General features: G+C 34.6%; 1 protein-coding gene across 9 annotated transcripts in view; it reads right to left on the minus strand.

The window, feature by feature from the left end:
- The window catches only part of CCSER1 (coiled-coil serine rich protein 1), a 1,251,132-nt gene that overhangs the window by 932,057 nt on the left and 304,737 nt on the right, over positions 1 to 14,338 (minus strand). For all 9 annotated transcript variants that reach the window (XM_067736957.1, XM_067736956.1, XM_067736955.1 and 6 more), the window contains exon 5: positions 2,678 to 2,798. In XM_067736957.1, coding sequence (XP_067593058.1) covers positions 2,678 to 2,798 — 121 coding nt within the window. The remainder of the gene's footprint in view (positions 1 to 2,677; positions 2,799 to 14,338) is intronic.

Genomic DNA, 14,338 nt, shown 5'->3' on the forward strand with positions numbered 1-14,338 from the left:
AGTCATGTCAAACAAGCTAAGCTGGTCAAAGCCAATGACACTCAAATATGGGGCTCTTTTTGTTTTGATTAAAGGGAACGAGAAACCATTTCTTTCCACTGGATTTGCTGAAAAGATAAAAACCATCTCAGTACCTGCTGAAGGCAGTAATGTCACTAGAGGAACCTCTCTGAAAATGGAAACTACAGACCAGAAAGCAGAGCAAAGAGATGCAGATGGAGAAAATGACCCTCCTTGACATTGTCTGAGTACCAGACTCAACCATACTTGAGGAAATTTTTACGTCTATACTTTCAATTACATGAGCCAATAACAACCATCACCCTTGATTTTTCTGAAATCAATTTACATCAGGGCTTCTCTCATTGGCAAACACGAGTTTTGAATTAATCACTACATCTGAATTGTGTTCTTGCCATATAGTCATATAGTCATAGTCATTTCATTCTCAAAACAGCAGTGTGAGGTATGGAGGGCATATGTAATCTCCATTTGATAGATGACCACTATTTGAATGGCTTTATTAAGATCTCATTGAATATACATGTTAGAAAAAGTTTTAAAATATAAGAAGTGTATACCTTCCTGGTCAGCTCAAATGGTAAGAAAAATATAACTGAGACGTTAATCAAGTAATCAATAACTAATTGAATGTGAGATGTGAGGAAAAAACATATCAAGATTTTAAGAAAAGAAAAATAATGGTCGCTTTACATAAATATGGAAATCAGAAGGAATGAAAAGCTTGAGGGGGCTAGAAGGGTCATTAATTTGGTTTAAACATACTTAGTAAACGATTCTGGTAGGACACCTAGTTAGACAATCCCGGTCAAGAACTTTATATATTAGACTTGCATTAAGAAGAGCCTTCAGGAGAAGAATATATATCTGTAAATCAGCAGTAATGTTGGTAGTTGAAGCTATGGAAGGGGCAACATAACTAACACTTTTATGGATTTTTAGATTTCCGGTCCTTTAACAATATCACTTCACATAACACTAACAATGACCCTGTAAAGATGGTAATATCACCCCATTTTTTCTGACAGATGTAGAAAAAAAAAGACGAAGAGTTTAAGTAAAATGTCTCCAATTTCCACCTAATATGTAGAAAAGTTAAGATTTTAACCAAGATCTCTCTGACTCAGAAAAACAAAAACAATAACAAAACCTATAGAAATGAACGAATGATCCTATTGAGGGAGAGTGTTTAAATGAGAAAGTAGATTCAGAGAATACAGAGGAGTATCAGAGTGAATGTACGGTAACAGGAAAAAGAAGAACAGCCAGTTAACAAATGCTGTCTACTTCAATCTATACCTCAGAATAAAGAAGAATGAATATTTATGAAGTATCTAAGACTGGAAAAAAGACATTTTATGTAAACAAATAATACTATTTGCCAGTTTTGAATACAGTCAGTGAAAGATAATTAAGAGAATTTAAGATCCAATTTACAAATATAAACATACATACATTGCAAAAAATGCATTTGAGTTTTCTAATATAATTCAATTGGCACATATGAGAAGTAATTTTCTTCCTAGTAGACAAAAAAGGCTTTTGGAACCAAAAAATTAGACTATATTAAGAGTAGTTGAATTGTTTTCACTTTTAGCTTGTATTAAAACTGAATTACAATCATTACTTTCTGAATTGGTTAGTATTTCTTTCCTCTATGATGAGAATATTAATACTATCTTCATGCCATCAAATATACACATTGCTCTATTTGACTTTGACATTACCGAATGTAACATTAAGGGATTTTCTTATTGATTTTCACAAAGAGTATCAGACACTATCATGCTCCAGGAAACTCAGTCTTAGCAGCTTATCCAGTAGAAAGACATCAAGAAACAAGTATGATACAGTTAATCTAATGGGGGAAAATAGTAGGTACTACAAGGTAACTCCTACTGAAGCCAGCAATCGTTGGCAACACCATACATCTCCTAGTCTCCTACCCAAGACCTTAAAGCAAGCATGACACTATTTTGACTGGAAAATCATCAGTAGGTTTTCCCTTTTAATTTACTTAATACATAACTAGAAATAATCCTAGCTTATTTGATATTTTAAGTCCATGTACCTTACATTTGCTATTATGAATTTAATTATTTGGCCATTATAAGAAAAAATCTATTATTTATTCAATATAAGATCAAATTTAAATTTAAATGAAGCTTGATCTGTTTAAATGGAAAAAATATGGAAACATTAAATAATATAAAGTTAAAAATAACTTTCATTCCTTATAAAGTACAAACCAACTTAAGGCTAAGAAATTTATATTTAAAAGTGATCATATATCATAAAAGTGACCATTAAAGACCACAACTATAAAATAAGGAATCCAAGAACAGTACATCCATAATCACAGTGTTAAGGAAATGAAGTGCTTCAGTCTTCTTACTCACATCACTGAGATGAAGTAACAAAATGAAACGTGAAAGGCATATAGTTCAAACACACTACATCAGAAGACAGAAGTTATTCATTGAGGCATTATTAGGATAAGTTGATTTTTTAAAATGTGCAAAATTTATTTCTGTTCTCTCAATATACTAATATTAATGCATTCATTATAAAGCACAATTTTTGAGTGATCAAATTCTGATCAGTTATCTAACTAGTAAGTTTTACAAAACTCTGAAAAATCAAATGAACAACTTACTGTTTCGAAGGCTCAGGAAATTTTAGTTCTTCTCTTTTCTTCATCTCTATTGTTGGGTCCATAGGAGTGAGAACTACAGCAGCACATGAGACCACAGAGTGGTATGAATCCTCCCGGCAAACTGTTTTATTAGAAATAATAATTGTAAATGTCACAATTATTTCTTGACTGTTCTCTCTTTTTCTCTTCATTATTTTCAGTCAAATGAAAGATAATTCAATTAAAACATTAAATTATCTTTAATTATCATTTTCTATTCTGTCTTTCCACTCACTAGCTGTATGACCTTAGGCACCTTTTGCTTTCTTTTTTTTAAGCCACACAGTGGAAAAGGTGTTGCCCACACTTTATAATCCTTCATTTAAAAAAAGCTTTTCATTGAAGAATAAGAAGTGCACTAATTACACACAATCTCCACAAATCACTACACAAATAAGAGATGTTCATCATGACCAGTGACACACACATTGCTTCTTTCAAAGTCTGTCAAGGATTTGTCACTATGCATCTGTACTCAGTTTTAGCAAAGACATCAAAGTGTATAGCTGCATTGCTTCCTTCTCTCCCAGTGTTAAACCCACGTGACATTTTTAAAAAATGGATAATCTAATGAAGGAATTTGCCAAAAGAAATGAAAGTGCAGCAAAGAAATAAAAACTGATAGTACTGGAAGTGATATTTGAATTGATTATTAATGAACTACAAATAATCACTGATCTAAGTACTCATTTCAAGAACCATGACTGGGACAACTATCTAGAAAGAGGCAAATACTCAAGATGACAGCACACGTTAGTGAAAGACAGTACAAAAAATACAATAGGACCATGCAAGTCACTGAGAGGTGTGGGCCCATGATCTCAAAGAGAAAGAGGTGTAAGAAATGATCCCAACGTTCTTCCATTTTCCCCTAAAAGTATCTGCTGAATTATTAATCTGCTTAGCATGAGAGTCTCAGACAAAAAGGATGACCACTAAAAGCAAAGCTGAATTTAAAACAATCTTGCGTCACTCAAGAGGCAAAGATTACTGCGCAGTATGTGTCGAAGAGGTGGAGCAGTGGGTTCCTCATCATCTCTCCAATGCCATCAAACAGATTTTTTTAAAATTTAATTTTCTCTACTTATTCTTGGCATGAGCTTTGAGTCTAAAACAAACAAATCCTTCATAGCTGGGAGAAGAAAACTCTATTATATTTTAAATTTCCACTGTTGCCTTAAACACTGCTAATGATGAAACAGACTAAGAATAAGAATTACTGATTCATTTCTCAGGGACAGTGTTCACTTATTCAATAAATATTGAGTGAACTAACTGGTACGTTCCAAGAAATATGCTTAATGGTAGGATTCTCCTGTGGACAAGAAAGAAATGTCCTCCCTTGCCCCAAGTTTTAATGAAGTTTTAATTTCTTCTAGAGATATTTCTCAAATATTAGGGCAAAAAAACTTCTGACCAGATGAAAACATTTACCTAGATCTCCATGAGGGAAAATAGAGCTAAGTCCTTTTTTTTTTTTAAAGGAAAAGAGAGAATGAACAGGGAAAATGCTCTAAGTAAACAATATTTTTTTCTCAAAAATAGGGATCATTTGTTTACTTAAGGTAATATGAGTATTAATACTTAATTTTTATGATGCAGAGGTTGAAACAATTGACATTGAATCCAAAGGTACTGCAGTTAAAAAAAATCAATGACTAAGTCAATTAGAAAGTAAGCCCCTTTCATTTTTACATGATGAAAGTGACAATTAATGGACCTGTGTAAAGGTGGATGGTTGGGAGCTCCGTGTAAATGACTGAGTTTTTATACTAAGCTGAAATTAAATCACACTCAAGTTTTAATATCTTTAAATTGTATTTATCACAAAATATAAGAATTAGTGTAATAAATGTAAGTTAGGCAAATAAGTAATAGAGAATTTATAACTTCAAAAGAAGTGAATGGTATAATAAAAGGGAAGTACAGATTTTTCAAAACAAAGAATATGCCTAGGCTGTCCTTCCTGAGGCAGAAAGAAAAAAAGAAATAAAAGAAACCTTAGCAATATGCCACTGAGAAGAGAAAGGATTTCTGAGGGTCAAAAGAGTAATGGGTATTCACGTGATCACTATATTCTGATATATCAAAAGTTGTTCTTCCAAACCATGGTCCACATTTAAAAAGTAAATCATAACCTTATATCACAGTGGCCATGACGTGAACTACTCTGTAGCGTAATCTGGTAATCATAGGAGTTGTTGAATATTATCATATTTTACCATGCCATGAATGCATAGATTACTTTTGAAGAATCATAGGAATATTACTAACTAAAGGGGAAAACACTGTATTTGCCATTAAAAGAAACCTTTATGATACAGATTAAAAGGAAATTTCAAGTTTGAAAAAGACCTCCAAAGTTAGTGGATTTTAAACATTTGCTTTTTAGGAAAAGATCATAAACTTTTGTTGCCCTAGAGCATTTTACAAAACGATATGGATGTCAGTGGGGAAGAAGACAGTCTATATATCAAAATGATATTTATTTAATCTCCCTGATAAAACGCCTTACAAATTTCTATTTAAGCAGGGAGAAATTTAAATATTTCTGATACAAATACTGAATTATTGCTAGACTCCAAAAGGAAATTACACTATAAGATCAATGAAAGTAAAATGCGAGTCGTAATTGTTAGCCAACCTAAGTCTCTACCTTACAATTTCGCTAATAAGGCAATGAGTACATTTTTTTAAAAAATAAATTTATTTATTTATTTATTTAATTTTGGCTGTGTTGGGTCTTTGTTTCTGTGCGAGGGCTTTCTCTAGTTGTGGCGAGCGGGGGCCACTCTACACCGCGGTGCGCGGGCCTCTCACTGTTGTGGCCTCTCGTTGCGGAGCACAGGCTCCAAACGCGCAGGCTCAGTAGTTGTGGCTCACGGGCCTAGTTGCTCCGTGGCATGCGGGATCTTCCCAGACCAGGGCTCGAACCCGTGTCCCCTGCATTGGCAGGCAGATTCTCAACCACGGCGCCACCAGGGAAGCCCCAATGAGTACATTTTTAACCATGTTAGAGATACAAGAAGAAAACAATACACAATTTTTATGGAATAGTATTGCTCATGTTTTTTCACATTTGTAGGATTAAGTAGACAAATTTTTACAAAAAGTATTGGAGTAAGATAAGTTAATATGGTTTGCTAATTATGTTGAACTTTATGAAATAAGGCCAATTTTTCTCATAATTGAGAAAAATTGCTTATATACTATACCATTTTAAAGGCAAACATATAAAAATTACTACAGGAGTTAAAGTTTGGGTTATTCAACAGCAGGTGATTTCATTTTCTTCTTTATAGTCTTTTCCAAATTTCCTATAGTGACCTTTTCTTACTTTTATAAACAGGAATAATAAAACATGCGTTAAAATAGTCATGAGAACAGAGGAGATGAACAGATGTGTGAAATACTGATTTTGGCCTCAAAACAGTATAACTTCTTGAAACTCCTTCAGGAAAACTATTTTTCTAATTTAGCCAGATTAAATTTAATCTCATTTTCTGAATATTTTCTCCTTCTTCCTCCTTCTCCCCCCACAAAAGATCACTTTTTCAGAAGACATTGTAAATGACTAGACTAGTTGATCATTCTAAAACTATTAAAAGGATAATACTTATTTCATAGATTCCCCTCAAATCCATCTATTACCATACAACCAGGGGCTTTTGATTTGGGATTGAATCATGGTGGCATGCTTAGGGACTGTGAAAATTGTAGGAACCCTGGCCTGAGGCAAGGATGACTTCTGTACTTTCCAAATTACATCAAGTATAAACGGTTCACCATTCATAAGATTTAACTCTTATGATGGGAAAAATTGGCTTTAGGCGAAAGCAGAAGATGAAACAAACAGGAACTCCCAACTTTTAATTACTCACATTATTTAATTGTACTTATAAAGTTAGCTTTAAAAATGTATGAAAAGTTTATTAACTTCTAAATTTTAAAAAGGAACAGCAGATAATTATTTCATAATGTAACTTAAAAAGCATGAGCCAGTGTCAAGGCACTGCATATTCAAGTAGGTTTCCAGCAGCCATGAGTTGAAAAAAAATCAATATATTTTCCACTATTGCTTCCAACCAAAGATGCAAATAATAATTTGAGGCACTAACCTACAAATTTGTATGCTAAATTTGCTCTTCTGTGAAAAGAACTGTTGTTGTAAACGTACTTCATGAAGTGCAGACAATTCCATCACAGGCTTCTAATACTAGGAACGTCAGAGGACAGCTGACTGAAAAATTAAAGTCCCCATTTCTTTCTAGACAGATAGAGCCTTTTTGCCAAGATTGGGGTCACTAATCGGGGCATTCTGAGAAGGTTGCACATAGAATTGCACGTAGGACTACATCCAGAGGAAGTCAGTTGTCAGCAACCGTAAGTTACTATGAAAAGAATGATTCCAACATGATAAACTGACAATTGACTCTGAGATTATACAAGTAGGGTTTTAAAATGAAGGAAAATGCTTGAGAGTCACAAGAATTACTTATCCTAAGTTTTTGGTCTAAGCACTGCTGTCACTTATTTCTAGGTAGAGTATATGAACACTAAAAATGATCAAACCTACTGGATCCCTAAGTCCAAAATCTGTAAAGCTTGGGACAGAGTAGAAATCATTTCTAGGTTTAACACTGAGTAGTCTGACTTTGCCATGTAACCTTTTATTATACCACAAAGAATATGCTATTACATGAAATGACTCTCCAATATTACAAAATGTTTCTCTCACACTCATAATAAACTGAGATGCAAAACCTGAACATTGAAATTTTAAGTTGCTCTTTCTCTCCAGTTTTATATATCAAAACTATTTCATTTAATTACTGAACTTCTATCTTCATTTGATCTTTTAATTTATAAAATCAATTTTAAAGCACCAAAAAGCAATATATTTTAATAAATGTTTCCAAAAATGCCAAAGATTTATTAGGAGAGGCATGTTTCTCTTTCATGCAAAATTAAAACATTCAAATTACTGAAGGTTCCTAGAGCACAGTTAACTTATAAGTATTATTTGTAAGTATTATACATTTGAAGTCCCGACTCTAACTCAACAGAATAGTTTACTATCAATGAGCACACTGTAAGCTTAAAAGAAAAGAATTTCCTTTATGACTTGGAAGTGTTCACTTTTCTATTTTTTTCCAAATATCCAGGATCCATGTATTTACCATATAACAACCCACCAGTAAAGCTTAACTCACCAAAAGGCTAACATTTGTTTAACGAATGCTTAAAGAACATTATGTGGGACTTCTCTGGTGGCGCAGTGGTTAAGAATCTGTCTGCCAATGCAGGGGACATGGGTTCTAGCCCTGGTCTGGGAAGATCCCACATGCCGCAGAGCAACTAAGCCCATGCATCACAACTACTGAGCCTGTGCTCTAGAGCCCGCGAGCCACAACTACTGAGCCCACGTGCCACAGCTACGGAAGTCCGCATGCCTAGAGCCCATGCTCCGCAACAAAAGAAGCCACTGCAATGAGAAGCCCGTGCACTGCAACAAAGAGCAGCCCCTACTCGCCTCAACTAGAGAAAGCCCTCGCACAGCAACAAAGACCCAACACAGCAAAAAATAAATAAATAAAATAAATTTTAAAAAATTAAAAAATAAGAACATTATGTGGTAGGCTTAGTTCTGTGTATTAACTGTGAATTTATGCTTAGAGTATTGTCTTTACCCCTCAGAAAAATTCTATACAGTAAGTACTATTATTATCCCCATTTGTACACTGTTCAAGATCACACAGCTAGGGAGGAGCAAAACCAGAATTCAATCAATTTGCCTCTAGTCCCCATGATACTGACCATACTTCATGTTGATTCTCATTTAAATAAAATTCATCAAGTGTTCTGAAATAGAGTAAAGTTAATAGTTGACCATTTTCAATCATGTTTCTATTCAATAATGTTCTTACATCTGAATTCTTTATCCTAAGAAAACTGTATAATCATTAGACAATTTGCCTCAGAACATAATTTTGACTCAACATACAAATGCTCTAGGCTCCAAACTCTGCCCTTCAAAATGACCGACAACAATTGTTTTACTACTGCTCCACTGCAGGATGAGTGTCACGTGTCAAGGTGAAACCCATCATTAGATACATTTATCTATGATAACGAAAGACATATAATTTAGAAAAATTTATTTTTTCAAAATTATTTGTAATCAGTTGCTGTTGATTTTTCTTGCCCAGCATGTTACAGGGCCTTGAGATACATGAATGAATTTAAATGACAAAAATACATGCTTTTGTGGAATACATATCTTCTAATGGAATAGATTCTCAAATCAAATTTACCTCTCTGTAGTTTTTTCTTAACAGTAAAATATGAATAATAATATCTTCTTAGGTTGTTCTGAGGATGAAATGAATTAATGCCTGTGAAGTGCTGAGGATAATGCTAGAGAAATGGTAAAGAAGTTTTAAAATGTTACCATATATTATTACTTATAACTGATGACTTCTGATTTTTTTGATACATCAGACTCCAGTTATTCAATCAAACACTACTCTAGATCTGCTGTGAAGATGTTTTGTAGATATGACTACAGTCCATTACAGTTGAATTTAAGTAAGGGAGACTATGGGAGATAATCTGGGTAGGCCTTATTCAAATGGCAGTTGAAAAGCCTTAAGAACAATTGAGGCTTCTTGATGAAGTTTAAAATTCTGCCCATGTCAAAAATTCCAACCTGCCCTTCCTGATGGTGTGCTCTCCAGGTTTTGCTTTTTGTGTTTTGCTGTACGCGGGCCTCTCACTGTTGTGGCCTCTCCCGTTGCGGAGCACAGGCTCTGGACGCGTAGGCTCAGCAGCCATGGCTCACAGGCCCAGCCGCTCCGCGGCATGTGGGATCTTCCCGGACCGGGGCACGAACTTGCGTCCCCTGCATCGGCAGGCGGACTCTCAACCACTTCGCCACCAGGGAAGCCCCAGGTTTTGCTTTTGCCCAGCCAGTCCCCACAATCACATAAGCCAGTCTACCGGTTCTGTTTCTCTGGTTGAGAAATACACCAGTTAACAAAGGCATTTTGGTATTACATTCGATTTTTGGTGAACCTCTAAATATTTTCTTTGAATTAATGTCCTTAACACAGTGCTTATAAAAGGCTCTTCTGATGAAATAATAATAGTCCAGAATTGAAAGAGAAATTAAAAATAAGCAGATAAAATGCAAGTCATTGTATCATGACCATGAATAAACACACATTCCGCAAAAGCAGGTCCACATATTCATTACATTAGTGGCATTCACTGAGCTATACCATGTTTATGCATTGTAATAGGTACTGGACTGATAAAGATAAAAGACAAAGTATTTGCCAAAGTGTAACGTAGTGTAGTCGGAAAATAATACCATATAGGAAGTGCTAACATAGAAGCCAGCCAGGTAAAGTAATCAGCAGAATTGTAATAGTAGTATTGCTGCTATCTTGTTCACTCCTTGTTACTTAGTTCTTACTTATATATAACTTATATATTATGGATATATAATACAAAGAAGCCCTCAATAAATATTTGTCCAGTGAATGAGAGATAAAGAAAAATGAAGTGAGGCATTAGGGAAAAGAAAAGATGCTAGCCAAGCACAGAGAAAAGTGCTAAAAAGCAATGAGATATGAGAAAATGTTATATATCTTGAAAAATTCAAATAATTCAATGTGGCAGGGGCCACACAGACGAGAGCAAGAAGTTGCCAAACAGAGATGTAGATTATTGCCAATACCTTAAGGACCTTATAAGCATCTCTAAAATATTATTAATATCTGATTCTGAAGTTAATGAAGATGTGCTACCAATCATTTCAACACGATCAGCTTTAAATAGCCTGGGCAGGGCTTCCCTGGTGGCGCAGTGGTTGAGAGTCCGCCTGCCGATGCAGGGGACACAGGTTCGTGCCCCGGTCCGGGAAGATCCCACATGCTGCGGAGTGGCTAGGCCCGTGAGCCATGGCCGCTGAGCCTGTGCGTCCGGAGCCTGTGCTCCGCAACAGTGAGAGGCCCGCCTACCGCCAAAAAAGTAAAAAATAAAATAAATAAATAAATAAATAGCCTGGGCAATATCTAAGTACAGGAACAAGATAGGGTGAGACCACTGACAATGCTACTGAAATAAACGAAGTGAGAAATGGTGAGGACTTCCAGTCACTGGAAGCAGCAGTGCCATGGAAAGGAGGGAAAAAATTAAGGCTGCAGAGTATTCAGAAATTTTAAACTTCTATTTCAAACACATAATCACAGTTTATATTTACTTGCTCCTTTATTAAAATGAAACACAATTCTCTGTATACTACAAAAAGGAAAATATAGTGAAAGCATTGATTGATGAGAAAAAAGAATTGGCAAAAGCCAGAGGAAAAGACTTTCAAATTAACTTAGAGGTAACTTAAATAATAATTAAAATTTTTAAAAATATCTTGTACAACCATATTGTGTAAGGATAATATTATCTTGGGATATTTTTAAAGATCTGAAAGAATTGTATAGAAATTGTTAATATCCTGAAGTAAAAACTGATTACAGAAAACATATATATAGAAATACACATGAAAATAACTATAACCTGGAAACTTTGGACAAAACTATAAAATGTAAAAAGCAACATTAAATTTAGTCAGGCTTATCTCACATTATCCAGTAAATTCCGATACTTTTATTGTGGTGTACAATAGTAACCATTCATCTTGTAACACGCTTGGACAGTTGTCAGATTTACTGTAAAATTTTGTTCCTTGAAATTTCATGTTTTTAACCAATCTAATCTCAATTTATTTCTTGCCTCAGCTTTTGAATAGCTATTTTCACAAATCTTTACATTGTGCAAATATTTTTTGGAATAAAATGGAAACCTCATGAGTGACAGACAAAAACAGAACAATGTAAAATTGTGAATTCAGTTTGTAAGGTTACCTATTTTATTATTATAACTCAAGCACTAATATGTTTGGGGCAGGCAAAAATGCATCCTTGACACATCAAATGCAAGTGGAAATAGCCAGTGACTTTCTTGAATGTTGATCATGAACAAGGATTTATAAACTCCTGCTGACTCCCTCTTCTCTCCTGACTGCAGAGTAAGAAATTTATGTATAGTGTAATTTTATTTTAATAAACAGAAAAATATCATCTCATGGATGTTATAGGTTAAGCAGTGTCCCACCCCCCAAATTCCTATTGGAGGTCCTAATCCCCAGTACCTCAGAATGTAACTGTATTTGGAGAAAGGGTCTTTAAAGATGTACTTAAGTTAAAATGAAGTCATCAGGGTGGGCCCTAATCCAATATGACTTGTGTCCTTATAAGAAGAAGAGATTAGGACTCAGGCTCACACAGAGGGATGATCAAGTGTAGACAGAGAAGACAGCCGTCTAAAAGCCAAGGAGAGAGGCTTCAGAAAAAAAATCAAACCTATAGACACCTCAAACCCAAAATTCTAACTTCAAGAACTGTGAGAAAATAAATTTCTGTTAAGCCACCCAGTCTGTGGTGCTCGGTTATAGCAGCACTACTAAACTAATACAATGGCCATTTTAGGAATAGGACTCGAGAATTACTTGTACTAATATTAATAATTAAATAAACCATAAATCAATAAAAGGATATTCAGTCTGAAATTTCACTTAATGACTGGATCTATATTGCTCCTACTACTATCCTCTTCCATTCCAAATTCTCTGACATGTCCATTCAGGCCATTCAGCTGACGCTTCAACAATTCTAATTTTGAGAAGTTATTACTTTGTCATTCTGGCTGCCTTCTTCCAAGTGTGATCTAGATTGTTAGTTTATTTAAAAATATACTGTACAGAGTCTGTGTATATGAACACGTATGCATATATATTTTATATAATACACATATTACATACATATACATTTTATACACATATATACATTTATACACATATATAATACAGAGAGTACTGGAAAGAATAAAGTCATCAACAACTATTACTGCTTTCTGATAACTTAGGTATTAAAAAAATTATCAGCACTCCTTCATCTGTACTGCCATCATTCAGAGTATAAAACCCTAGATTATGTATTCTCCAGGCTTCCACAGAAGGCTATATACAGGGACAATAGTAGCACTTGAGGTCTGTGAAGTCTGTCATCAATGTCACAGATTCCACATGTAATATTACAATGACATCATTATCTGTGGTTTACTGCTTCTGATTAATTCAAGTAGAAGTTACATTGTTCATTAAACTTTCCATGTTCAACTTTGCAGGACTGTTAAAACACATTATGGCAGAATGTCTTTTCTAAAGATGGCCACATTAATATATATCCCATCCTGCTAGTTTTTGACATTCTACTTGAGTGGTGGGGTTTCAGTTCCTTCCCTTTGAACCTTTGTGACTGCTTTGACTAAAGGAATATGGTGGAAGTGATGCCCTGTGACTTTCAAGGCTAGGTCACAGACGGCACTGTGTCTTCTGTTTGGCTCTCTCTTGGGACACTGGCGGCTGGGACCCAGCTGCCATGTTGAAAGGAATCTAAGTCCACATGGATGTTCTGACCCACAGTCAACAGGCATCACTGATCACTGAATGTGAGTGAAAGGGCATTTATTTTGGTTGAGGCCTTGAACGTCACACAGCAGAGGAAAAATCTTCCTGCTGCACCCTGTCTGAATTCCTGACTCCCCAAAATCACGAAATATGAATGATGTTTGGTGTTTTAAGCCATTAAGATTTAGAAAAATTTGTTACACAGCAATAAACAATACATTCATAAAGAGCACTTACATAACTAATGAAAAATAGATTTTCATGCCCCTGGACAGGTTTTCATTAAAAGTGTTACCTCAGTGATACAGAAAAAATTCTTGCCATAAGTGCCACAAAAACTTGTCCACATGTTAGTGTGCTTAAAATTTATAAGTGAAAATTACAAGGGACTAACTGATAGTTAAAATTCTCATTCAGCACTTGTCTATGACTCAATGCTATGGAAACAAAAAATATTAACAGCAATATATATATTTACATATATATTCAATTCACTTAGAGGAAAAAAAAGTCTGGTAAATGTGCTGAATTTCCCAGTTAGGTCTCTCATTTCAAACTTCGAAAGAGCCTTGGAGCTATCCTTGGAGCAATTCACTATCGGAAGTACAGACAAATAAGTACCTGCTCTACCAGTCTAAATAATTCTTTGTGAATTTTCCAGGCATAAGATGAAATCATAGTTGTTATCCATTCTGGGAAAATGTGAATGACAAGGCATATATCAATTAAATAATGCTTAATTTAAAATGTCTGTAATCTGATATTCTAAGCTCTAGAACACAGAAGAAGATTTTTTTAAGGGAGGGGGGAAAAAGGTGCTTGATATAGTAGCATATAAAAGCATTTAAAAAGCATTCCACATACGCAACAGTTAATTTCCTTAGAGGACAGAAAGTTAAACCAAAATGCATTTTACTACCATTCTTTCTAGTTAAGTATGTCAACACTATACATTGTTAAACATATTCTACAGGGATTTGTCAAGGAAGCAAGAATAGAACCACTAAAAAATTAAACTATAATCTTTTAAAGGAAATATTTAAAAACTTATGGAAAAGGAAATATTCTACTTAACTATATGTGAATAAAACTAT

The sequence above is a fragment of the Pseudorca crassidens genome, chromosome 4, assembly GCF_039906515.1.
Source record: "Pseudorca crassidens isolate mPseCra1 chromosome 4, mPseCra1.hap1, whole genome shotgun sequence".
Classification (NCBI taxonomy): domain Eukaryota; kingdom Metazoa; phylum Chordata; class Mammalia; order Artiodactyla; family Delphinidae; genus Pseudorca; species Pseudorca crassidens.